Below are 27,981 nucleotides of genomic sequence, written 5' to 3' on the forward strand. Positions count from 1 at the left end.
TGGTACCTGGCAGTTGTTATATATTGTGTATATTATCTAAAAATATAATATAATATCCATCCATCCATCCATCCATCCATCCATTTTCTACCGCTTGTCCCTTTCGGGGTCGATGGAGCCTATCTCAGCTGCATTCCGGCGGAAGGCGGGGTACACCCTGGACAAGTCGCCACCTCATCGAACAATATAATATATCAGTATATATTATATACTGTATATATAATATGTAAATATTACATCCATCCATCCATTTTCTACCGCTTGTCCCTTTCGGGTTCGCGGGGGGTGCTGGAGCCTATCTCAGCTGCATTCCGGCGGAAGGCGGTGTACACCCTGGACAAGTCGCCACCTCATTGAATAATATAATATATCAGTATATATTATATACTGTATATATAATATGTAAATATTACATCCATCCATCCATTTTCTACCGCTTGTCCCTTTCGGGTTCGCAGGGGGTGCTGGAGCCTATCTCAGCTGCATTTGGCTGGAATATGGTGTACACCCTGGACAAGTCGCCACCTCATCGAATAACATAACATATCAGTATATATTATATACTGTATATATAATATGTAAATATTACATATGTTAAATTTTATATTGCTACTATGGTACATTTTTAGTCTACTTAATACCTGCATTATCCTTTCCATCCTTACACTTTCCATCCTATGAAACTGAGACACTGTGTGGAACAATTTCCCTTGTGGATCAATAAAGTTTGTCTAAGTCTACATACATTTATTTTTTTAAACTTGGTTTCAGCGCTGTGTTATAGGGACTAAGTATATCGTTATTGATAATTAGAACATTTCAGCTTTTTCCTCATTACATTCCCATGTGTTGCTCTTTTTTCTTACATTTTCACTGTTGTTTCCCCTGTAAGAATAGAATAATAATAATATGATTATCCATCCATCCATTTTTCTACCGCTTGTCCCTTTCAGGGTCATTCTTGTTTGGTGTGGATTCACAGTGTGGCATATATTTCTAACAGTGTTAAAGTTGTTTATACGGCCACCCTCAGTGTAACCTGTATCGCTGTTGATCAAGTATGCGTTGCATTCACATGTGTGTGCGTACAGAAGCCGCACATATCTTGTGACTGGGCCGGCACGTTGTTAGAATGGATGAAAAGCGGACGTGACGACAGCTCTTAGAGGACGTTAAAGACAGTGCCTTTAAGACACGCCCCCAAGACTGTGGTCCGGGTGGACTACGAGATATAATGACTGATGAACACCTTCGTTTGACAATGAAGGTTGCCTCAGCTCAAAGCCTGAGCCCCGACATTAATGAACTACTGTAGCATCCAGGAAAAGATGCCAGGTATCTGGCTTGGGCACATCAGATTTAAGGCTGCAGCTAACGATTATTTTTCTATCGATTAATCTATAGATTTTTTTTTTTCCGATTAATCGGTTAATCTATATATTATTTTTTTCGATTAATCTATAGATTATTTTTCCTTTTACCGATTATTTTTTTTATTTAAAATGAAGATGAAAAAATAAATGTTGGCCAGTTTTTTCAAAAGGCATGACTTTTATTTACAAAAAAAAAAAAGTATGGCCACTCAGTCAACATGACAAAATATTCTGTAACAATGTAAACATTTAAAACTTTTAACATTTAACAAAATTAAAAGTAGCTTATTTGCTTTTTAATGTGCAAATATAAAAGTAAACATCCAGTGCAAATCTTAATATTCTGCAATAGTATAAGCATTTCTAAAGTAAAAGTATTGCTTATTTTGCTTTAAAATGTGCAAAAATAAAGATAAACATCCAATACAAAAAAGTGCAAAACGAAATATTCTGTAACAGTGTAAACATTTCAACAAAAGTAAAAGTTGTTACGACTGCGGGGACGCATAGCTGCGCTGGTGTGTTCCTTCCAAGGCAGGAGACAAGTAGGAGCGGAGTGCAGGTAAGATTTTAAGTATATTTAATAAATAAAAGGCAGGACAAAAATACAAAACTGAGGACGCTACAAGCGTGGAGCTAAGCAAAAACCAAAATGTCACCAAGGGTGATAAACAAGGAATGCTAGCGTGCACAAACTTACTATGAGGAGAAAACCAGGGGAAACGTAAATGTTGCATGAAGCAAACATTGACCCAGCACTTACTGCTGGGTGACAGGAAACTATAAAGGGGAGTGATTAGCCAAAACACCTGGTGGAAACACTAATTGCCAAAACTAAGACAGGTGAGGAGAATCAGTGCCCATGGAAACCAGCAGTAAACAAGGAAAGAGTGTGCACCCAGGAAACAGACTAAAGCAGAAACATAACCGACATAAATCATGCCATGATCCGGGTAACGGATCATGACATAACCCCCCCCTTAAGGGACGGATCCCAGACGTCCCAAACAAGAATCCCCTCCCCTACAAAAAAAAACCCCCAGAAAGTCAAAAGTCACGGGAGGGTGGAGGGTGGACTTGGTGGTGGGCCGCCAGGCCATGTGTCCCCGAAGCCACCGGGGACAAGTCAGGTGGCGGCGGCGGGTAGATTGTCGCCGCCATCGTCGAGGCGGGCGACCTCGGAACGGCCATGTCTGTGGTTGTTGAGGAGGCGGACGAGACTGGCGCCAGAACCTCAGCAGTCTTTGAGTCCTGTACCAAAGTCTGGGGCGTCGCTGCTGTTGGTGCCAAAGGCGTCCATGAAAAGTCCAGAAACGACAAGGTGGGCGGCGCCGTGGTGCGGCCCGCTGGACAAGAGGAGGTGGGCGGCGCCGAGGTGCGGCCCGCCAGACACGAGGAGGTGGGCGGCACCGTGCTGCGGCCCGCCGGACACGAGGTGGGTACATCGTAGGCGAGGCAGGCGCAGGAGGCGTCGTCGCCGTGGTAACAGGAGGCGTCGTCGCCGTGGTAACAGGAAGCGTCGTCGCCGTGGAAACAGGAAGCGTCGTCGCCGTGGATACAGGAAGCGTCGTCGCCGTGGATACAGGAAGCGTCGTCGCCGTGGATACAGGAAGCGTCGTCGCCGTGGATACAGGAAGCGTCGTCGCCGTGGATACAGGAAGCGTCGTCGCCGTGGATACAGGAAGCGTCGTCACCATGGAAACAGGAAGCGTCGTCGCCGTGGAAACAGGAAGCGTCGTCGCCGTGGAAACAGGAAGCGCCGTCGCCATGGAAGCAGGAGGCGCCGTCGGCGTGGGCGGAGCCAGAGGCGGAGCAGGCGGCTCGTCTGTGGGCGTGGGCGGAGCAGGCGGCTCGTCTGTCGGCGTGGGCGGAGCCAGAGGCGGAGCAGGCGGCTCGTCTGTCGGCGTGGGCGGAGCAGGCGGCTCGTCTGTCGGCGTGGGCGGAGCAGGCGGCTCGTCTGTCGGCGTGGGCGGAGCCAGAGGCGGAGCAGGCGGCTCGTCTGTCGGCGTGGGCGGAGCCAGAGGCGGAGCAGGCGGCTCGTCTGTCGGCGTGGGCGGAGCCAGAGGCGGAGCAGGCAACGGAGTATCTGCGGGTGGTGGATGTCTGAGCTGGACTGCTGTGTTTGCCGTAGGGGGAATCATCACCTGCAGTGCGGAGAGTATACTTCCCATCTGTCTCTCCAAAGCACCAAGGCGGGCGTCTTGGCGTTCCGCTATGGCGTTGACGCAAGCCCCAAGAACGCCAAACTGTTCCTCTTGTTGTCCAAGTTGTTTGTCCTGTTGGTGCAATGCCCATTTTACTTGGTTGGTCTCTGCAGTGTCTTGTGTGCTTTGCAGTGCTGGAGCAGGAGGTGGAGAGGATGACGTTTGCAGGACCACCAGGGTTGATGGTGGCGTCAGAGTGGCAGGCGTCCGGGCTGTCGGCGTGGGAGGAGCCAGAGGAGTGGGCGGAGTGTTCTCTGCTGATTGGGATTGTTCCTCCATTTGCAGTTCAATAAGTACCTTGCGGTACCACTCATCCACCCAAGCCGGACTGTACTTCTCTGGCGGGTCCAACTTGCTTTGTGGCACTGGGGCAGGAAGTAGGACCGAAGCAGACAGCGCCCCCGCTGGAGGAGAGGCAGGCAGCATCCTCAGTGGAATGAGTTCTGCTTGTCCCGCTGACATGCTACCAGCACTGGCCCCCCCCTCAGGAAGCAGATTCCAGATGCTAGATGGAGCTGGTGGGGGGAGCGCTTGTTCGGCGGGAGCAGAGGGCACGGGCGGGTGGGCTCTAGGAAGCCTGGAATCTGGCCCTGTGCGTGTGCGCCGCTGGCGCCTTTCTGGACAGTTGCCAGCAGGTGGTGACTGAGGGGAGGAGAAGCCGCACGGGAAGAGCCTGCCAGACATTTTTGAGGGCAAAGTGTCCGTCTGGTACCCCTTCTGCGCCTGCTCTGAGCTGCCCCGCTGCCCGAGCCTTCGCGTACCGGGTGGGGTGGACGACGTCCGGGTGGCTTGAGAGTGGGGGAGGAAACGAGTCTCTGCTTCCGTGAACTTAGCCATTAGCTGCTCCCATGCTACCATGGCGTCGGCCGGAAGGTCTTCTTCGGACAGCTCGGCTTCGTCCTCGTGTTGCCACGGCTGGGTGTCCGCTTGGAGCTCCAGGAGGATCTCTTGTTTGTCCGTGTTGGACAGGAACACTTCGTCTGGCTGGGTCAATCTGTTACGACTGCGGGGACGCATAGCTGCGCTGGTGTGTTCCTTCCAAGGCAGGAGACAAGTAGGAGCGGAGTGCAGGTAAGATTTTAAGTATATTTAATAAATAAAAGGCAGGACAAAAATACAAAACTGAGGACGCTACAAGCGTGGAGCTAAGCAAAAACCAAAATGTCACCAAGGGTGATAAACAAGGAATGCTAGCGTGCACAAACTTACTATGAGGAGAAAACCAGGGGAAACGTAAATGTTGCATGAAGCAAACATTGACCCAGCACTTACTGCTGGGTGACAGGAAACTATAAAGGGGAGTGATTAGCCAAAACACCTGGTGGAAACACTAATTGCCAAAACTAAGACAGGTGAGGAGAATCAGTGCCCATGGAAACCAGCAGTAAACAAGGAAAGAGTGTGCACCCAGGAAACAGACTAAAGCAGAAACATAACCGACATAAATCATGCCATGATCCGGGTAACGGATCATGACAAAAAGTATTGCTTATTTTGCTTAATAACACAACAATGATAGTATGATTAAAGTGAAAGTTAATTGTTCGTTTGTACATAGTATATGTAACTGTTAATGTTGTAAAAGGTATTTGCACAACTAATTAACGTTAGCGTTAAAGAGGAGCGCGTCTTTGTAAACACTGAACAGGCACGCCAAACGCGCCTCTCAGAGCGAAACAGTGTTTTAGTATATGAATTTACAACGCAGATACAAATGACACATTCATGATTTTGTGTAATGATGACAACGTATACTCACGCGGACGATTGACTAGTTGATGGTGATGGCAAGAACGCTGTCGGGTGTTTTCTTTTCAAATGTTCGTTCATAGCCGTTGTGCTGCTATGATAGGCCATTTCCGCTCGACACAGTGTGCATACAACAACTGTCAAGTGTTTTGCTTTTTTCGCTGTGCTTATCCCACACTTGAAGGGATGTACCAATGCTGAATGTGGCTTCTGGATTTCACTCAAAAGACCAGACCGTAGTTACTTTTTCCTTTTATTTTCCTTTAGTTTGCAACAGTTTTTCCAACGAAGAAACAGCTTCTTTTTTCTTCTTTAGTCTTTTTAGCAGTCTTTAGCAGTGTTAATAGACTTTTGTTTCTTTAGCTGTCATTAGCTGTCTTTAGTAGCCTTTAGCTTCTTTAGTAGGTGAAAAACCTTTAAGGACAAAACACCACAAGATTAACATGCTGTAAAAAATCAATCAATTATCAATCCCATAATTTACAACTATTAATTAGGCTATCAAACTCTTAACCATTAAACAAGTGCAAGAAAATGGACACATCTTTTCCCTTTAAGTTAAAACAGATTTTAAATAAATTGTCTCAACATAAATGCACCAAGATACATATAAAATACATTTAAACCCAGAAACACAATAGATAAATGCAACAGAAAACCCAATATGCAAATACATAAATACCTAACCAATTAACCACCTATTTAGATACATATTTGAAATCCATATTCAATATAAATATATTATTAATTTAGCAGTGAAACACTCAATCTTAAACGCTGTCTACTAGTAGAAAAATGCCCCTTTTTCTATGCCCTCACCAGCAGCCAATGATCCAACACAGTTAAATCCAACACTTTGAATTGAGCGACTTCACCCTCCTGATGAAGCAAACTGCTCCAACATTTATCAAACTAAGCAAAGAATATCAACACTAAACAACAGTTACATAACACACTGTGTGTATTTAGCCTCCAGACTAAGCACGCTACATGCACACAACCCCCCCCGCACCCCCCAATCTCACCAGCGCAACAGGTGCGCCACACCCACGAAGAGAAATATTAAATCTTACATACTTTTGGCACAACTCTGGGTTACGTCTAATGAACTAAACCTTTTTCCACTCTGCGCTGGTGTCTTTTGTACTCCTTGATTTGACAAAGCTGTCTAATTACTGGGCTCGCGCACCAGCAGATGAGACAGGAGCGCGCCGCGTTATACCTGCGCGTGAACGTAAACTGATCGCCTCTGATTTTATAAGCCGACTGGCCGAAATAATGCCGAATTATATACATTTCCTGGGGTTGCCTAGGTGAATAGGGATGCGGATGTGCTCTAAGATAAAATATAATTTTATTAAGTGGGGTTTGGCTGGTTGCTAAGCAGCCACGGTTGCGAGCTCGCGCGTCAGCTGACGAGACAGCTGTTCACCGCTACAACATTATTAGGCCGTTTATTGAAATACTCCCACACTTTTGACGACTTTTGGCGTGCTTTTTTTCCCTCGCTCGCACCGCTCGCATCATCTGCTTTGCGCTCCGCCATGACGGCAGTGTGACGTAAATATGCGATGCGTCGAAGCATAAAAACGGCGTCGACGTAATTACGTAACCGATGACGTCGACTACGTCGACGCGTCGTTCCAGCCTTAATCAGATTAGATCAGTGTGTTGCAAACTGAGCAGTTTAAAGTCCTGAATGGTTGGTTTATTCATTGTTATTTTATTTTTAAATTTATTAGCCTGTGGAAAAAGTTAATGTTGATATTTACCTCAGTAGGCTGCAAATAGAAAAGAGGCATTACATTTTTATTTAAATTGTATTTGATATGCCATTGATATTTTTCAATTATTATTTGAAACTCGATTTTGTATGTCACTATAAAGTTATATAAGCCTTGCTTGTTCAATATTCAATGCAAAACGTGTTTGGGTCCCTATTAAAAGGTTAATTTGTTCAGCATTTGGGCCGCAGCTTTGTTCAGTTTTAAATTTTGGCCCACTCTGTATTTGAGTTTGACACCCCTGCTTTAGGGGGTCGCGGTGGGTGCTGGAGCCTATCCCGGCTGCATTCGGGCGGTATGTAATGATCATTTCTGGGTTGCTCTCTTTCCTAAATATACCAAACGTCATCTCTTCTTTAGTAAATGGGGACACCTTGGTCTTCAAAATCTGATCTCCTCCCAGACTCACATTCCATAAAATAAACGACTGACATCTTTAGCATCACACACACACAGTAAAACGCGACTTTAAAAAAACTTTGACCCTACTTCCGCACGGAACCAGGAATTTTACGTTCTGTTTCCTTGTTTTCCGCCCGGACGTTTTTTTAGTGACGGACCGAGCATCACTTGAAGCGCTCATCCTTTACGGTAAAGTTAAGAACATGCTTCTTTTTTTTTTTTAAATGCTCAATGACACCTAATTGTAACAGTTCTGACAATTAAATGAACTACACGGCTACTGATCGACGACAATAGTTGATTCGCTTTACAGCATGGAACTTACTGTCGTGCTAGCGAGTAGCCGCTAGCTAGCACTAGCAAGGCTGCTACAAAGTTCTCCCTTTTTCTGCGTCAAAGAGAACATCCTCTAATATTAGCTCGTTTAACGGCAAATATCGCTACTATTTGAGAACGATGCAGCATTAATTATATTAGTTGTGACGTGTCCAAAAAATATAAAATGCAATATCGCAAAGAAATACTTTCCAAAGGTACTTGAAGCATTGTGATGTGCCACATATTAAGGACGCTATGAATTGTTTAAAGTACAACAATCACTCGCTTTTTTGTCGTGAATTATCCATTTAGATCAGGGGTTTTCAACCACTGTGCACTAGTGTGTCGTGAGATACAGTCTGGTGTGCCGTGGGAGATTATGTAATTTAACCTATTATTTTTTGCAAACCAGTAATTATAGTCTGCAAATGATGTGTTGTTGTTGAGTGTCGGTGCTGTCTAGAGCTCGGCAGAGTAACCGTGTAATACTCTTCCATATCAGCAGGTGGCAGCCGGTAGCTAATTGCTTTGTAGATGTCGGAAACAGCGGGAGGCAGAGTGCAGGTAAAAAGGTGTCTAATGCTTAAACCAAAAATAAACAAAAGGTGAGTGCCCCTAAGAAAAGGCATTGAAGCTTAGGGAAGGCTATTCATAGCGAAACTAAAACTGAACTGGCTACAAAGTAAACAAAAACAGAATGCTGGAGGACAGCAAAGACTTACTGTGGAGCAAAGACGGCGTCCACAATGTACACCCGAACATGACATGGCAATCAACAATGTCCCCACAAAGAAGGATAAAAATAACTGAAATATTCTTGATTGCTAAAACAAAGTAGATGCGGGAAATATCGCTCAAAGGAAGACATGAAACTGCTACAGGAAAATACCAAACAAAAAGAGAAAAAGCCACCAAAATAGGAGCGCAAGACAAGAACTAAAACACTACACGCAGGAAAACAGCAAAAAAGTCAAAATAAGTCAGGGTGTGATGTGACAGGTGGTGACAGTACACCTACTTTGAGACAAGAGCTATAGTGATGCATGCTTGGGTATGGTTTAAAATCATACCCAACAATGGTGACAACGACTTTTTACTGTCAACTGAGTTTAGTTTTTTTTAATGATTTGGTGTGCCTCTGCATTTTTTCAATGCAAAAAATGGGCCTTGGCTCAAAAAAGGTTGAAAAACACTGCACTAGTGTACCCTGAGATACAGTCTGCTGTGTCGTGGGAGATGTCGTTTCACCTACCGTATTTTTCGGACTATAAGTCGCAGTTTTTTTCATAGTTTGGCCGGGGGGTGCGACTTATACTCAGGAGCGACTTATGTGTGAAATTATTAACACATTAGCGTAAAATATCAAATATTATTTAGCTCATTCACGTAAGAGAATAGACGTATAAGATTTCATGGGATTTAGCGATTAGGAGTGACAGATTGTTTGGTAAACGTATAGCATGTTCTATATGTTATAGTTATTTGAATGACTCTTACCATAATATGTTACGTTAACATACCAGTTGGTTATTTATGCCTCATATAACGTACACTTATTCAGCCTGTTGTTCACTATTCTTTATTTATTTTAAATTGCCTTTCAAATGTCTATTCTTGGTGTTGGCTTTTATCAAATACATTTCCCCAAAAAATGCGACTTATACTCCAGTGCGACATATATATGTTTTTTCCCTTCTTTATTATGCATTTTCGGCCGGTGCGACTTATACTCCGGAGCGATTTATACTCCGAAAAATACGGTAATTGGGTTAAAAATATTTTTTGCAAGCCAGTAATTATAATCCACAAATAATGTGCCGTTGTTGAGTGTCTGTGCTGTCTAGAGCTCGGCAGAGTAACCGTGTAATACTCTTCCATATCAGCAGGTGGCAGCAGGTAGCTAATTGCTTTGTGGATGTCGGGAACATGGTTTGTCGTGATCACAATATGCGGGAGGCAGATTGAAGATAAAAAGGTATCTAACGCTTAAACCAAAAATAAACAAAAGGCGAGTGCCGCTAAGAAAAGGCATTGAAGCTTAGGGAGGGCTATGCAGAACGAAATTAAACTGAACTGGATGCAAAGTAAATAAAAACAGAATGCTGGACGACAGCAAAGACTTACAGCATGTGGGAGCAGCAGACGGAGTCCACAAAGTACATCCGAAGTACATTTCCTTGTGAGATGAGAAAGTTGGATTTCTCACGGCATATTCCCCGAAAACAATAATCTGTGGATTTAAACATGTTCCACATCGTAATATGTGTACACCTGAGAGAAGTGAAGAGGGATTGTTTTATTTTTGATGCTATCAGCAAGTGAGTCATCAATGGTGACATCTGCACAACTGTAAGTCAAGGTTACGGGTATTTGCTGCTTCCGGTTCTCCTGCGTTCACAAGTTATAATGAAGGCATGCATCGTAACTCCGTTTCACAACACACACGCATACCTGCTCGGCCGAAGACGTAGCATAAAAAAATGTAAAAAGTGCCTGAAAGATATGTACTGGCATTGACCATTGAATGCATCACACATCATTCCTGACCATAAGATCATGCTACTTTTGTGCTAAACAAATGCTTCACAGCTAGTCTAAATAAAGGGGCTTTCAAGTAAACTTTTAAAGAGGCCTTATCTTTTATGCTTTGTACATATTAAACTCATTTGGTGTTATGGTGGCATAGATTTGCATTTCATTAGGCACAATCGGACATATATTTTAAATTGAAATACTATTGATTACCTAATAATATGTTTGTATCTGTGTAAATTAAGTAGGGCTGCAGCTAACGATTATTTTTCTATCGATTAATCTATAGATTATTTTTTTCGATTAATCGGTTAATCTATAGATTATTTTTTCGATTAATCTATAGATTATTTTTCCTTTTACCGATTTTTTTTTAAATTTAAAATGAAGAGGAAAAAATAAATGTAGGCCAGTTTTTTCAAAAGGCATGGCTTTTATTTACAAAAAAAAAAGTATGGCCACTCAGTCAACATTGACAACAACATGACAAAATATTCTGTAACAATGTAAACATTTAAAACTTTTAACATTTAACAAAATTAAAAGTAGCTTATTTGCTTTTTAATGTGCAAATATAAAAGTAAACATCCAGTGCAAATCTTAATATTCTGGAATAGTATAAGCATTTCAAAAGTAAAAGTATTGCTTATTTTGCTTTAAAATGTGCAAAAATAAAGATAAACATCCAATACAAAAAAGTGCAAAACGGAAATATTCTGTAACAAGTGTAAACATTTCAACAAAAGTAAAAGTATTGCTTATTTGCTAAAATGTGCAAAAATAAAGCTAAACATCCAATACAAAAAAGTGTACAGTGTAAACATTTCAACAAAAGTAAAAGTATTGCTTATTTTGCTTAATAACACAACAATGATAGTATGATTAAACTGAAAGTTAATTGTTCGTTTGTACATAGTATATGTAACTGTTAATGTTGTAAAAGGTATTTGCACAACTAATTAACGTTAGCGTTTGTGACACGTCTTGTGCCGTGGGGTTCTTTCAGGACCGACAGACTGAACGCCAGACGGCTTTGCCAGGTTTACAATCTTTTAATTTTACACAAAGTCTTTTCTCTTCCAACTGCGCGGATCGCGCACCTGGGCACGATTGCGGCGTCGCTCCCGGCGCGCCCCGCCTCGCCGCTCGCTCGCCGCCGCCGCCGCCTCTCCACAGCGTTAAAGAGGAGCGCGTCTTTGTAAACACTGAACAGGCACGCCAAACGCGCCTCTCAGAGCGAAACAGTGCTTTAGTTTATGAATTTACAACACAGATACAAATGACACATTCATGTTTTTGTGTAATAATGACAACGTATACGCACGCGGACGATTGACTTGTTGATGGTGATGGCAAGAACGCTGTCGGGGGTTTTCTTTTCAAATGTTCGTTCATAGCCGTTGTGCTGCTATGATAGGCCATTTCCGCTCGACACAGTGTGTATACAACAACATTATTAGGCCGTTTATTGAAATACTCCCACACTTACGACTTTTGGCGTGCTTTTTTCCCCTCGCTCGCATCGTCTGCTTTGCGCTCCGCCATGACAGTAAAGTAGAGTGACGTAAATATGCGACGCGCCGACGCACAAAAACGGCGTCAACGTATTTACGTAACCGATGACGTCGACTACGTCGACGCGTCGTTTCAGCCTTAAAATTAAGCTAGTTGTTGCCTCACATTAAGAGCTCATTGTAGTGATGTGCGGATCAATACTGAAATATCAATCAGATCGTTATGCTCTAATATCGTTTCTCAAATCAAAATATCCATGGTTTTGATACTTTGGTCAAGGGGTGTCCAAACTTTTTCCACCAAGGGCCGCATACTGAGAAGTCAAAGTATGCATTTAAAAATGCTTAAAACTGATATTGTGTATTATATTAGCCTTTTTTTTATTACATACCGATTTTTGTACTGTCTTTTTCTTACATTTGTGCTATAGTTTTTCCCATACAATAATAATATGGCTGTTTAACTGCATAACCATGTTTGTAAAAAATTTGCCTGTATAAAAATAGAGTATTAATGTTTAGTTACACATTTAACAATGTATATTATGGTTTTGATGTTTTAACTCATAGGTTAGCATTTTATTTTCTAATTACCTAGCTAAACTTTGTTTATAATTTAGGTACATTTTATTTTGATTTTGAAAGCTTTTAATATTGTAGATCAGGAGTGTCTAAATGTTTTCCACCAAGGGCCGTATACTAAAAAGTCTAGTATGGGGGTTCCATTTTGATATTAAAAAAAAATAAAAAATTAACATCACCAAAACTTTGTGTTATAGGTCAGTGGTCCCCAACCACCGGTCCGCGGCCCGTTACCGGTCCGCAGACCGCTTGGTACCGGGCCGCACAAGAAAAACATTTTTTTTTTAATTTTTTTTTTTTTTAATTAAATCAACATAAAAACACAATATATACACTATATATCAATATATATCAATACAGTCTGCAGGGATACAGTCTGTAAGCACACATGATTGTATTTCTTTATTTGTCCGCGGGACAAATTTTCAACCGTTGACCGGTCCGCAGCTACAAAAAGGTTGGGGACCACTGTTATAGGTGACTAAAATTATTATTATTATATTATTATTACACTGGTTTAAATGTAACTTAGATATTGGGTTTCACTATGTAAAAGCGCTTTGAGTCACTAGAGAAAAGCGCTATATAAATATAATTCACTTCACTTCATATTTTGGTTGACTAACTTGTCCAGGGTGTACCCCGACTTCCACCCGAGGGAAGCCCCGCAACCCCGAGAGGGACAAGCGGTAGAAAATGGATGGATAGATGGAAATTTACTGTAATTTTAGCTGACTAAAATGTTAATTTCGTTGACTAAAACTAGACTAAAAGTAAATCAATTTAGATGACTAAAATTAGACCAAAACAAAAATTACTTTTTGTCATAAGACTATAACTAAAACTAAATTAAGAACTGCTGTCAAAATTAACACTATGGGTATATATTAATTTTGTCAGCTTGCTAGAGCCAAAATGCCCAAGAAGAAGACCGGTGCCAGAAAAAAGGCGGAAAGTCGAAAGGAGCGAGAGAAACAGAGCCGAGCCAACCGGGATCAGGTTGATTTGGCGAAACACCCGTGCAACTTTAACATGGTGAGAGGCCTTTGTGGCCAAAACACAATCCTAATCAATCTCACTATGTCATCATTTCTAAAACATGGTTTATTTCTCTCTCTTTTGTAGGATTGTGATAAATGTCAGAGGTAAGTCACTACATGAACTGGGACTATCAGGTTGGACTAAGGGCGCGTTCACACATGTAGTGCAGCACTCTGGTCTAGGGATGTCCCGATCCGATATTTGGATCGGATCGGCTGCCGATATTTGCCAAAAATTGCGTATCAACAAGGCATGGGAAAATGCCGATCCAGATCCAGTTTAAAAAAAAACTCCAGTCCGTGTTTTCCAACGCACCTATTTAAATAATACATTCCACTTTTCTGCTGCTCCGTGATTTCCGTTCCGCATTTTCCAGCACACCTTCAACACATCTACAGGTCTGTGAATTCTCACGCCGTTGCTTTTAGCTGCTGGCATTACACGACAGGCTCTTCTCACTCTTTCCTGTGTCTCCCTCTCACAGACAGCAAGCGCACCTTCTTACACACGTCACATACTGTCACGTCATATGTCACATACTGTCACGTCATACGTCACATACGTATACGTCCTCCCCGAGCAGAGAAGTAGCATCATGGCTAACGTTAGCTGTGATGCTAGCGCAGCCGTGCGAGCAACGCTCCCTCTAAGGTGCGCGCCTGTGCAATTGCGCACTGTTTAAGCGTCCTCTGCGCATAGCAAATCTATGCCACGCACAAAATCTAATAAAAAAATAAGCGCATAACAATTTTCAACACACCGACACGACAGAGAAAACAGTTTTCGTCATCATTGTTCAAATATTGTGACTTCTGTCGAGACGCTTATCTCCATTCGGTGCCACACGTCCACACCATCGCCGAGGCAAATATTTCCACATCAACACTGTATGAAAAAAAATAGTGATTTTTTTTTAGTTGTGATTTCCTTCTCTGCATGAAAGTTTAAAAGTAGCATATATTAATGCAGTATGAAGAAGAATGTTTTAATGTAGACATGCAAGCCTTGAAAGAAAATGTTGAAAATCAAGACTACATTTCCTGCAAATGGGTGCATTTCTACCCTATATTTTAACTTTAGATTTATTCTCATATCAAACTCTTTTAGTTGTCTTTTTGACACTTACATCCGGCGCCCCCCTCCACACCCTGGATTATAAATAATGTAAATAATTCAATGTGATTATCTTGTGTGATGACTGTATTATGATGATAGTATATATCTGTATCATGAATCAATTTAAGTGGACCCCGACTTAAACAAGTTGAAAAACTTATTGGGGTGTTACCATTTAGTGGTCAATTGTACGGAATATGTACTTCACTGTGCAACCTACTAATAAAAGTCTCAATCAATCAATCAAAACACAGAATCATCATACTGCTGTGATTATATGCATCAAGTGTTCATTCAAGGCTAAGGCAAAATATCGAGATATATATCGTGTATCGCAATACGGCCTTAAAATATCGCAATATTAAAAAAAGGCCATATCGCCCAGCCCTAGTTCAATGATGCCATTTCTGTTTGTCATGTATAATTTTGTGTATTTTGTGTTTATCCTTGAATAAACAGGTCAGTTTCTTGTTACCAACCATTGTGTATTATTCTAACTCCCCTAATTCAGCTGGCTAGTTGTTATCAAGAGTACTAAAACCCTTTTCAACATGATTCTGACAACTAAGTACCGGTAGGCTAAATAACTTTAAACTTTAATACATGCTCGGATAGGTCAGTATCGGTATCGGTCGGTATCGGATCGGAAATGCAAAAACAATATCGGTATCGGATCGGAAGTGCAAAAACCTGGATCGGGACATCCCTACTCTGGTCCGTACCGCCTGTCTTCCAAAAAGATACTTGGTCACTTTAGTGGGATGACTTAGCATTCACACAGACCAAATCATCCTCTCATTCTAGGATATTCATAAAGTCTGGTCGTGATTGGATTGTGTATGTGACGTGTACATTGCCAGCGACACTCCAAAACATGATGTCTTCGGGGTCTCTTATCGTAGGACTTTGTATTATGGCAGAATTTTTACTACCCGTGATGTAACTTAAGAGGATATAAATGACATAAGGAGTGTTTCTGATTACTACACCAAACTGCAATGTCTTACACAACCTTTAGTATGTTTAACTACTGTATTCACGCTTCAACTTAAAGTGGAACTCTACTTTAAAACATTTTTTGTTTATCGTTCACAATCCCAATGTAAGACAAGAACACATGTTTTTCTATTTTTCATGCATTCCAAATCTTAAACGGTAGCAAAAGTCAGCTAACAATTGAGGCAATAAGAGTTGCCTATAAAGCGCTCTAAAAACATTCAAAAACCTTCATTAACATTTAATATATAAGTAATGTAACAGGCACATTCATATTGACATCTAATACTGTATTTATGTATTTTGCTCATTTTAAACATACGGCGGCGTATTATTTTCACAGACGCATCACAACGTTCGCTATTTCCTTCAACAATATCTACACTATTAATCATGGCAGACTTAATGAGAGACAATGACGACTACTTCGGGACAAATTATGATTCAGAAAGTTATATTATTGAGCCTGAATTTAAGGAGGATGATCTACAAGTTTTAGAATATGATTTAGCATGATATCACTATTATACTCTCACCCTAAAGCAGTGGTTCTTAATCTTGTTGGAGGTACTGAACCCCACCAGTTTCATATGCGCTCTCACCGAACCCTTCTTTTTTTTCAAATTCAAGACAAAAGTTATATGTTTTTGGTAACACTTTAGTATGGGGAACATATTCTAAGTAACACAGACTTAATTTAGAGTTTTTTGGACACTAGGGGAACATATTCTAAGTAACAAAGACTTAATTTAGAGTTATTTGGTTAGGGTTAGGGTTAGGGCCAGGGTTAGAGGGTTAGGGTTATAATAAGGTCATGCCGAATAAGGCATTAATAAGTACTTAATAATGACTAGTTAAGAGCCAATATGTTACTAATTTGCATGTTAATAAGCAACTAATTAATGGTAAATATGTTCCCCATACTAAAGTGTTACCATGTTTTATTACTGGTGCACAAAATGAACCGTGCATGAACATCACCTTGTTCAAAGAACAAAACCAACACAGTGCGTAAACTCACAACAAATTACACACCTGCAAATCAGTCTGACTTCTGCTGTTGCCGTATCCGTAATACGCCGATAGGGAGAAGTTTTTATTCACACGATGAGTCGGGTGTGTTTTGACCTCCGCCGAACCCCTGAGCCCGACTCACCGAACCCCTAGGGTTCCATCGAACCCAGGTTAAGAACCACTGCCCTAAAGCATCCGTAGCACCAATGGGACCAAATGATTTAAATCAGAACCAATAGTAAGACATAATTTTAATGTTATTGATATTGTTACACAGCCAATCTTGTGTTTTAGTCAGACTATACTTGTGATAAAAATATAATCATTTAGTAATTTACAGCATTTTAAGTATGAACATTGGTACAGTATGACTGATACTGCCTCTGTAACTACTTGGTATTGAACCAAATTTGTATATAAAGTATCCAAAAAATAGAAGAATAAGTGCTTGTGACATTTTACCATAAGTATAGATAAATACATGTTACAATAGAAAACAACCAGATATTAACAGTAAAGTAGATTAATAAAAGTTTTGAGAAAATAATACAACCGGAAACAATGTAATGTGTGATTGCAAATGTCAGCAGCCAAATTAGGAGCCTTTGTAATGATCCTCTTTTATGATCATTTATATACCAAATAATATATGGCAATATAAATCTCAATATAGATTTTAGGCCGTATCGCCCATCATGATCGTGTTCACTCCACAATCATGACAAGTTTGAAAAGCTCACAAACCAATCATTTCTTTTTCAATGCTTCCTGATAGAAAGCAGAAAAACAGAGCTTTCTGCTACTTCTGCAACTCTGTGCAGAAACTTCCAACGTGTGCACAGTGTGGTGAGTGAGCCAAAAATTAGATTTTGCAAAAACAAACAAATAAATATATGTGACGCCTGTAATGATTTCTGTCTGTGTGTTTGTTACAAGGGAAAACCAAGTGCATGAAGACTTCGGACTGTGTCGTCAAGCACCCCGGGATCCACAGCACTGGAATGGGCATGGTGGTAAGTTGTACGTCTATTCGGAACGCCAGCGCAATAGGATGACATACCAATATGTATTATTCACACAATATTTTAAATACAGTAAAAGCTGGGGTCATGCGGTTCGGAATTTCACTAAATTTACAGGAAAATAGTGGCAATAGTGACAAAAACATTGCCGTTTTTCACGAGTTGTCTCGCCCTCTTCTTCTGATTGACTGAGAGGAACAACACTACCAACCTGCGGCACAAAGATTATACAGTGGAACCTCCATTTACGAACTCTTCTCTTTGTGAATTTTCGGTTTACGAGCATTTAGATTGCGCCAAATGTGTGCGAACCATGTCTCTGTGTACTAACGCTTCATTCATTCATTCATTTTGTGTGTCACTGAAAGCCTTAGGGTGCTGCCATTTTGATGACATCACTTCTGGTGCAGTACAGTACACACAAGGTGCGGCCAATCTGGAGAGGCGCAGCCACCTACGTCACTTTCTGTTAACGCAGTCCATGACTTGGTCTCCACTTTTCAATCAATCAATCAATGTTTATTTATATAGCCCTAAATCACAAAAGTCTCAAAGGGCTGTACAAGCCACAACGACATCCTCGGTACAGAGCCCACATAAGGGACGTCGATGTGAATGACTATGAGAAACCGCATATGTGGGGAAACCCCCCCTCTCTAGGGGAGACCGAAAGCAATGGATGTCGAGTGACATAATATTATAAAAGAACAGTCCTTAGTGGATCTAACATAGTAGTGAGAGTCCAGTCCATAGTGGGGCCAGCAGGAGACCATCCCGAGCGAAGACGGGTCAGCAGCACAGAGATGTCCCCAACCGATGCATAGGTCTACCCTGGGTCCCAACTCTGGACAGTCAGCACTTCATCCATGGTCACCAGAACCGGAATAACCCGGCGATTAGGCAGAGGAGAAAAGAAAAGAAACAGCAGATCAACTGGTCTAAAAGGGGGTCTATTTAAAGGCTAGAGTATACAAATGAGTTTTAAGATGGGACTTAAATGCTTCTACTGAGGTAGCATCTCTAACTGTTACCGGGAGGGCATTCCAGAGTATTGGAGCCCGAATGGAAAACGCTCTGTAGCCCGCAGACTTTTTATGGGCTCTGGGAATCACTAATAAGCCGGAGTTCTTTGAACGCAGGTTTCTTACCGGGACATATGGTACAATACATTCGGTGTGTTTTTCTTTTCTCGCCATTCACCAAGTTTTGTCTGGCTCCACCAAATCGTATTTTTTTTGCCCTTAAGTGAAACAGACTGGATATTTTTTGCCAGTCTAAATGTTCCAAAGTGCTTCAGATCGGACATATACACAAATATGGCTACAAAGTAAACAAAACAGAATGCTGGAGGACAGCAAAGACTTACTGTGTAGCAAAGACGGCGTCCACAATGTACATCCGAACATGACATGACGATCAATAATGTCCCCACAAAGAAGGAGAAAAACAACTGAAATATTCTTGATTACTAAAACAAAGTAGATGGGGGGGAAATATAGCTCAAAGGAAGACATGAAACTGCTACAGGAAAATACCAAAAAAAGAGAAAAAGCCACCAAAATAGGAGCGCAAGACAAGAACTAAAACACTACACACAGGAAAACAGCAAAAAACTCCAAATAAGTCAGGGTGTGATGTGACAGGTGGTGACAGTACACCTACTTTGAGACAAGAGCTATAGTAATGCATGCTTGGTTATGCTTTAAAGTCGTATCCAACAATTGCGACAACGACTTTTTACTGTCGACTGAGTTTTGTTTTTTAATGATGGTGTGCCTCCGGATTTTTTCAACGCAAAAATGTGCCTTCGCTCACAAAAGGTTGAAAAACACAAGCCTAAAACGATAGTTTAGTGTGGCTGAAACGGGGCTTAGACTAAATAATTATTCGTTTAAGGCAGGGGTCGGCAACCCGCGGCTCCGGAGCCGCATGCGGCTCTTTGATCACTCTGATGCGGCTCAGCAGCTTACTTGCTGAACCCCCCAATTTTCCCGTGAGACTTCCGGATTTCAGTTTCTCTCGCAGAAAACTCCCCCGGGATTAATATTCACCGATTTTCACCCTTACAGCTATAATAAGGGCGTACCATGATGGTACAACATTTGCCGCCTTCTACAATTTATATTAACAGCGTGCTAGCCCAACACTTGTTATACAATATACATCTTCTGCTTGCACACGTATGTGACAGCAAGGCATACTTGGTCAACAGCCACACAGGTTACACTGACGGTGACCATATAAAACAATTTTAACACTCTTACTAATAATGCGCCACACTTTGAACCAAAACCAAACAAGAATGACAAACACATTTCGGGAGAACATCTGCACCTTAACACAACATAAACACAACTGAACAAACTCCCAGAATCCCATGCAGCCCTGACTCTTCCGGGCTATATTATACACCCATGCTACCGCCCCCACCCCAACCCTCTCTCTGTGCGTCGGTTGAGGTGGGCGGGGTTTGGTAGCGGGGGTGTATAATGTATCCCGGAAGAGTTAGGGCTGCATGGGATTCTGGGTATTTGTCCTGTTGTGTTTATGTTGTGTTAAGGTGCAGATGTTCTCCCGAAATGTGTTTGTCATTCTTGTTTGGTGTGGGTTCACAGTGTGGCGCATTATTAGTAAGAGTGTTAAAAAAATGTTTATACCGCCACCGTCAGTGTAACCTGTGTGGTTGTTGATCAAGTATGCGTTGCTGTCAACTACATGAGCAAGCAAAAGCCACATACGACGTGAGGCTGATCAGGCACGCTATTTATGGCGGGTGCTATATGCTGTACCAACATGGCACGCATGACGCTGACAAGCGCCATTCAGTTAAAACCCGCGTGCCGCACCAGCTTTCAAATCCCATATAAAGGTGTGGGCAGCGTGTCTGAAACCCCTGGTTTATACATAGCACAAAGCAAAAAAAAAAATCTTTGTATACAGTGTTATTTCATTTAAAATTTCATAAATTTTTTGCAGCTCCCATAGTTTTCTATAATTTGTGAAACTGGTCAAAATGGCTCTTTGACTGATAAAGGTTGCCGACCCCTGGTTTAAGGGGTTAAACGACTTGGTGTAGACGTGGCCTCAGTGCGCTTCTACCCCACTGCTAACCAAGCACAATGATCTGACCACTTCTCATTGGAACGTGTTTTTGCCTACCCACTAGGGGGCGGTGTGTGACTTCTGTGAAGCCTGGGTGTGCCACAGCAGGAAATGTTTGAGCACTCACGCCTGTGTGTGTCCCCTGTCGGAGGCTGACTGCATCGAGTGTGAACGCGGAGTGTGGGACCACGGTGGGTAAGGACCTCCCACCAACCTGGTTCCCTTCCACTGCTCTCACACTCCCCCCCTTTTCCTGCTCGTTTCCGAAACAGGCGGGCGCATTTTCCGGTGTTCCTTCTGTCAAAACTTCTTGTGCGAGGATGATCAGTTTGAGCACCAGGCAAGCTGCCAAATCCTTCAGGCAGAAACCTACAAATGTGAGTCATTGATTCAGGTGGTGTGGTTAAACATGGTGAAAGTGTGTCTTTAATGTGTGGGCGTCGCACAGTAAAACTTGCAACTTTTTTGCGCAGGCGTGAAAGAATGTGATCGTGCACCCTGCAGTCATTTGTTTTCATGTTTCATTGTAGGTGTTTCCTGCAACAGACTGGGCCAACATTCGTGCCTGCGCTGTAAGGTAAGGCAACCTGTGACCGAAATACCTTTGCACACGCTTCAAACATGCATTCAACCATTGATATTGATGCGGTCGGCTTGGGGAGGCAAGCACTTGCATGTCTGGGTGGGTCATAAATGTCAAGCTGACCAAGGGAAAAAAGACAAACCCAAGCATTCTGGAAGTGTGTCTCAGAAAAGACAAAGCTGCATTTGGGTCAAACAGAGCTTGCCAAATAACAATCCAAACAAAGCACTTGGTGCTAATACATGACAACGAGACAACACCCTAATGAGGAAGGAGCTGAATTAGTGCGGTTATCAACACAAAGCAGGGCAAGTCAGAGTTGTCAGGGCGTTTTGGCTCTTTGCTAAATACTGTTCACTGGTGCAACATGAACAAGAGATTGACGTGATATCTGGTATTTTGACGTTGAACGTATCTGATTTTTTTTTTTTTTTTGCAACATAACCATCAGCAGATACAATATTGACACATACAGGTAAAAGCCAGTAAATTAGAATATTTTGAAAAACTTGATTTATTTCAGTAATTGCATTCAAAAGGTGTAACTTGTACATTATATTTATTCATTGCACACAGACTGATGCATTCAAATGTTTATTTCATTTAATTTTGATGATTTGAAGTGGCAACAAATGAAAATCCAAAATTCCGTGTGTCACAAAATTAGAATATTACTTAAGGCTAATACAAAAAAGGGATTTTTAGAAATGTTGGCCAACTGAAAAGTATGAAAATGAAAAATATGAGCATGTACAATACTCAATACTTGGTTGGAGCTCCTTTTGCCTCAATTACTGCGTTAATGCGGCGTGGCATGGAGTCGATGAGTTTCTGGCACTGCTCAGGTGTTATGAGAGCCCAGGTTGCTCTGATAGTGGCCTTCAACTCTTCTGCGTTTTTGGGTCTGGCATTCTGCATCTTCCTTTTCACAATACCCCACAGATTTTCTATGGGGCTAAGGTCAGGGGAGTTGGCGGGCCAATTTAGAACAGAAATACCATGGTCCGTAAACCAGGCACGGGTAGATTTTGCGCTGTGTGCAGGCGCCAAGTCCTGTTGGAACTTGAAATCTCCATCTCCATAGAGCAGGTCAGCAGCAGGAAGCATGAAGTGCTCTAAAACTTGCTGGTAGACGGCTGCGTTGACCCTGGATCTCAGGAAACAGAGTGGACCGACACCAGCAGATGACATGGCACCCCAAACCATCACCCAACCATGCAAATTTTGCATTTCCTTTGGAAATCGAGGTCCCAGAGTCTGGAGGAAGACAGGAGAGGCACAGGATCCACGTTGCCTGAAGTCTAGTGTAAAGTTTCCACCATCAGTGATGGTTTGGGGTGCCATGTCATCTGCTGGTGTCGGTCCACTCTGTTTCCTGAGATCCAGGGTCCACTTAAATTGATTCATGATACAGATATATACTATCAGATATACTATCATCATAATACAGTCATCACACAAGATAATCACATTGAATTATTTACATTATTTATAATCCAGGGTGTGGAGGGGGGCGCCGGATGTAAGTGTCAAAAAGACAGCCAAAAGAGTTTGATATGAGAATAAATCTAAAGTTAAAATATAGGGTAGAAATGCATCCATTTGCAGGAAATGTAGTCTTGATTTTCAAAATTTTCTTTCAAGGCTTGCATGTCTACATTAAAACATTCTTCTTCATACTGCATTAATATATGCTACTTTTAAACTTTCATGCAGAGAAGGAAATCACAACTAAATAGATCACTAATTTTTTCAGACGGCGTTGATCTGGAAATTTTTGCCTCAGCATTTTGATGGTGTGGACGTGTGGCACCGAATGGAGATAAGCGTCTCGACAGACGTCACAATATTTGAACAATGATGACGAAAACTGTTTTCTCTGTCGTGTCCGTGTGTCGAAAATTGTTATGCGCTTATTTTTTTATTTGATTTTGTGCGTGGCATAGATTTGACGTGCGCAGAGGACGTTTGAGCAGGCGCGCACCTTAGCGGCTGCGCTAGCATCACAGCTAACGTTAGCCATGCTGCTACCTCTCTGCTCGGGGAGGACGTATACGTATGTGACGTATGACGTGACAGTATGTGACGTGTGACGTATGTCGTGACAGTATGTGACGTGTGTAAGAAGGTGCGCTTGCTGTCTGTGAGAGGGAGACACAGGAAAGAGTGAGAAGAGCCTGTCGTGTAATGCCAGCAGCTAAAAGCAACTGCGTGAGAATCCACAGACCTGTGGATGTGTTGAAGGTGTGCTGGAAAATGCGGAACGGAAATTAGGGAGCAGCAGAAAAGTGGAATGTATTACTTAAATCGGTGCGTTGAAAAACACGGACTGGAGTTTTCTTTAAACTGGATCTGGATCGGCATTTTCCCATGCCTTGCCGATACGCATTTTTGGGCAAATATCGGCGGCCGATCCGATCCAAATATCGGATCGGGACATCCCTACCTACAGTACATCTCCACTGCTTACCCTATTTTTCAGACCTAGGGCGCACCGGATGACAAAGCGCATTGCAGATGAGCGGGTCCGTTTTCATAGAAAAGGCGCACCGTATTACTAACTTGGTCATATTATGATTTTTTTTTTCTAAATGTAAAAGACTTCCTTGTGGTCTACATAACATGTGATGGTGGTTCCTTGGTCAAAATGTTGCAGAGATGATGTTTTACACATCATCTTCAAGTCACTTTCTGACCGTCGCTTCAGGATGCGCCGTTTTGTGGGCGGTCTTATTTACAGCGTCTTCTCCTCGTCATCTTTGTTGTAGCGTGCAAGGACGGGAGTGGAAGAAGTGTCAAAAGATGGAGCGAATTGTTTTAATGACATTCAGACTTTACTTAAACCAATATCCAGAGGTGGGTAGTAACTAGGGATGTCCCGATCCGATATTTGGATCGGATCGGCTGCCGATATTTGCCAAAAATTGCGTATCGGCAAGGCATGGGAAAATGCCGATCCAGATCCAGTTAAAAAAAAAACTCCGGTCCGTGTTTTCCTACGCACCGATTTAAATAATACATTCCACTTTTCTGCTGCTCCGTAATTTCCGTTCCGCATTTTCCAGCACACCTTCAACACATCCACAATTCTCACGCAGTTGCTTTTAGCTGCTGGCATTACACGACAGGCTCTTCTCACTATTTTCTGTGTCTCCCTCTCACAGACAGCAAGCGCACCTTCTTACACACGTCACATACTGTCACGACATACGTCACATACTGTCACGTCATACGTCACATACTGTCACGTCATACGTCACATACTGTCACGTCATACGTCACATACTGTCACGTCATACGTCACATACTGTCACGTCATACGTCACATACTGTCACGTCATACGTCACGTCATACGTCACATACTGTCACGTCATACGTCACATACTGTCACGTCATACGTCACATACGTATACGTCCTCTCCCAGCAGAGAGGTAGCAGCATAGCTAACGTTAGCTGTGATGCTAGCGCAGCCGTGTAACCAACGTTCTCTCTTTATCCACTTCTTCCTCCGTAAATCTTGATACATATTGACGATGACCCGCCCTGCTATACTTCTGATTGGCTCTGAGCATTTTCAGCATTTTTCGCCTGACCAATCAGAAAGGAGGGGCCGTCTAAGCATACCCGCCCCCAAAGTGCCAAAAAGAAACATGACAGCGCGAGGAGAGATGCCAGGAGTACACAGAGAGCGCGCAAAAAGGCACCACGCGCGCGCACGAAGTGGAGAATCAGCGCGCGATAACAGTTTTTATGCGCTCGGATTTTTGGCACTAATGTGACGCCATAATAAAGTTTCAGCGAACAACAACACCGAACGCAAACACCCCTGGCCTCACATAAAATTGATGTTCACGCTTCAGACAACCAAAAAAAACAGTTATGTAATGCGTTGTCATATGTGTCTCCCCAAACAAGTGGACATTTCTGGCTACTCTACCCACCTCTGCCAATAACGGAGCAGCATCTCCTCATCCGTGGCTCACTAGTGCAGGGGTCGGCAACCCGCGGCTCCGGAGCCGCATGCGGCTCTTTGATCACTTTGATCGGCTCAGCAGCTTACGTGCTGAACCCCCCAATTTTCCCGTGAGACTTACGGATTTCAGAGCCTCTCGCAGAAAACTCCCGGGATTAATATTCACCTATTTTCACCCTTACAGCTATAATAAGAGCGTGCCATGATGGTACAACATTTGGCGCTCTCTACAATCTGTATTAACAGCGTGCCAGCCCAACACTTGTTATACAATATACATTTTCTGCTTGCACACGTACGTGACAGCAAGGCATACTTGGTCAACAGCCACACAGGTTACGGTACACTGACGGTGACCATATAAAACAACTTTTAACACTCTTACTAATAATGCGCCACACTTTGAACCAAAACAAAACAAGAATGACAAACACATTTCGGGAGAACATCTGCACCTTAACACAACATAAACACAACAGAACAAACACCCAGAATCCCATGGAGCCCTGACTCTTCCGGGCTACATTATACACCCCTGCTACCACCAAACCCCGCCCCCACCCCAACCCTGCTCCCTCACACATCAGCCCCCCCCCCCCGCCCCCCCGTGCTACGGTTGAGGTGGGCGGGGTTTGGTAGCGGGGGTGTATAATGTATCCCGGAAGAGTTAGGGCTGCATGGGATTCTGGGTATTTGTCCTGTTGTGTTTATGTTGTGTTACTGTGCAGATGTTCTCCCGAAATGTGTTTGTCATTCTTGTTTGGTGTGGGTTCACAGTGTGGCGCATTATTAGTAAGAGTGTTATAGTTTTTTTTATACCGCCACCGTCAGTGTAACCTGTGTGGTTGTTGACCAAGTATGCTTTGCTGTCACCTACGTGAGCAAGCGGAAACACCATACAACGTGTGGCTGATCAGGCACGCTGGCTGTAGTGGGTGCTATATGCTGTACCATCACTGCACGCATGACGCTGACAAGCGCCATTCATTTAAAACCCGCGTGCCCCACCAGCTTTCAAGTTCCATATAAAGGTGTGGGCAGCGTGTCTGAGACCCCTGGTTTATACATAGCACAAAGCAAAATAAATAATTTGTGTGCAGTGTTAATTCATTTAAAATTTCAAAACAAATTTGCGGCTCCCATTGTTTTCTATAATTTGAGAAACTGGTCAAAATGGCTCTTTCACTGGTAAAGGTTGCCGACCCCTGCACTAGTGCAACAAAAACGCCAGAAATGTGTCCCGTGAAAAACCGTCCGACCGGGACGCTCTAATAACTAAAGTTCCGGCGCTTGTGATGTTGAGCATCAGGCTTTAGAGGGGAGCGAGTCAGCATAGCATACACTGGTGCTTTGACGGAGAAACGACCACACATTCGAACAGACCTGAAGTGGACCAGAAACTGGGCTATGTTTCCAAACATGACTTGTGCTCCTGTGCCCTCCTCAGGCCTGTTACTGCGAGGACCACGCCAAGAGTAAGGTCTTCAAGCAGGAGAAGGGCAAGGCGCCGCCGTGTCCAAAGTGTGGCCACGAGACACAAGAGACCAAAGACCTCAGCATGTCCAGTGAGTGAGCCCGACACTCTTAACGACCGCGCTACCGTGTATAAAGAGTCACATGTCCACGCTCTGTTCGCTTTTCCCCCCCCGCCGCCGCAGCTCGCACGTTGAAATTCGGACGCCAAGGTGGCGCTGACGAGGATGACGATGACGACGGCGCATCAGGCTACGACACATACTGGAAGAATCTGGCGTCAGGAGGCGGAGCTCGCCAAGCTGACGACTATGACGACGACGACGACTATGAGGAAGATGATGATGAAGAAGAGGAGGAGGAGGAAGACGACGACGAAGAAGAAGAGGATGAGGCCAAAGAAGGAATTGCTTCTCTTAAATTAGAGGGAAATGTTGCCTGATGTGACAGATGGCATTTTTCTTTGTTGACTTCACTATCAAATGTCACGTGTGAAACTGTTACCAAGCACGGCAACGACTGAATAAAAACATTTAGCCAAACATCCAACATTTGTCGTATTACTAGTGTGTAGACACTTTTCATTGCTTCATACGGTTTGTGCTACAACACATTGCATGCTGGCAAACACTCAAATTTCACAATCACACATAAATGCTCAGTGACTCATCGACGATTTGGTAAATCCTAAACGCATTTTGTCTATTGCGAAGAACCAGCAGTAGATTGGATTTTGGTCTATTTTGTCAGTTACAGAAGCGCTCTGCAAAAAAACAAGTCAAATATTTGTGTTATTGTTTTTAAGAATTAATGAATGAAATAAGTTTATTTCGGTCATATAATCAACCATTAACCATTTTGTGTGACCAGTTTAAGAGTACAGACTATACATATACAGTATAACAATCATACACATTTACACACAAAAGGAAAAGAAAAAGCATGACCGAAAAAGGAATAGGCTGAAGCCAAAGCTTATATTTGCCTATCCTATACCTTCACTGAAAATAAGATTACCTGGAACATCAATGTTAAAAAATAAAAAAAAATCAATGGGATGAAAGTAATTGTTACTATATTTTATAATTTTCAATTATCTCACCTTTCAATGTTTTCTTAAACCTTAACAAAGAAGTACATGTCTTCAACTCATCACTGAGCTTATTCCACCATTTAACTCCTAAAACTGAAATACATTTGT

At 42.6% G+C, this 27,981-nt stretch overlaps 2 protein-coding genes across 5 annotated transcripts in view; one reads left to right on the forward strand and one right to left on the reverse strand.

Moving 5' to 3' along the window:
- The window catches only part of rnf150a (ring finger protein 150a), a 101,252-nt gene that overhangs the window by 33,775 nt on the left and 39,496 nt on the right, over positions 1–27,981 (reverse strand). The gene's annotated exons all lie outside the window — the stretch shown is intronic.
- Positions 7,620–27,329, forward strand: znf330 (zinc finger protein 330). Its single transcript, XM_061922972.1, has 10 exons — positions 7,620–7,701; positions 13,359–13,493; positions 13,584–13,603; positions 17,401–17,471; positions 17,562–17,638; positions 20,814–20,940; positions 21,022–21,126; positions 21,280–21,326; positions 26,755–26,872; positions 26,966–27,329. Exons 2-10 carry the CDS (start codon positions 13,374–13,376, stop codon positions 27,220–27,222), a joined length of 942 nt encoding a protein of 313 aa, XP_061778956.1. The 5' UTR covers positions 7,620–7,701; positions 13,359–13,373; the 3' UTR covers positions 27,223–27,329.

The sequence above is a fragment of the Nerophis lumbriciformis genome, linkage group LG27 (genome assembly GCF_033978685.3).
Source record: "Nerophis lumbriciformis linkage group LG27, RoL_Nlum_v2.1, whole genome shotgun sequence".
Classification (NCBI taxonomy): domain Eukaryota; kingdom Metazoa; phylum Chordata; class Actinopteri; order Syngnathiformes; family Syngnathidae; genus Nerophis; species Nerophis lumbriciformis.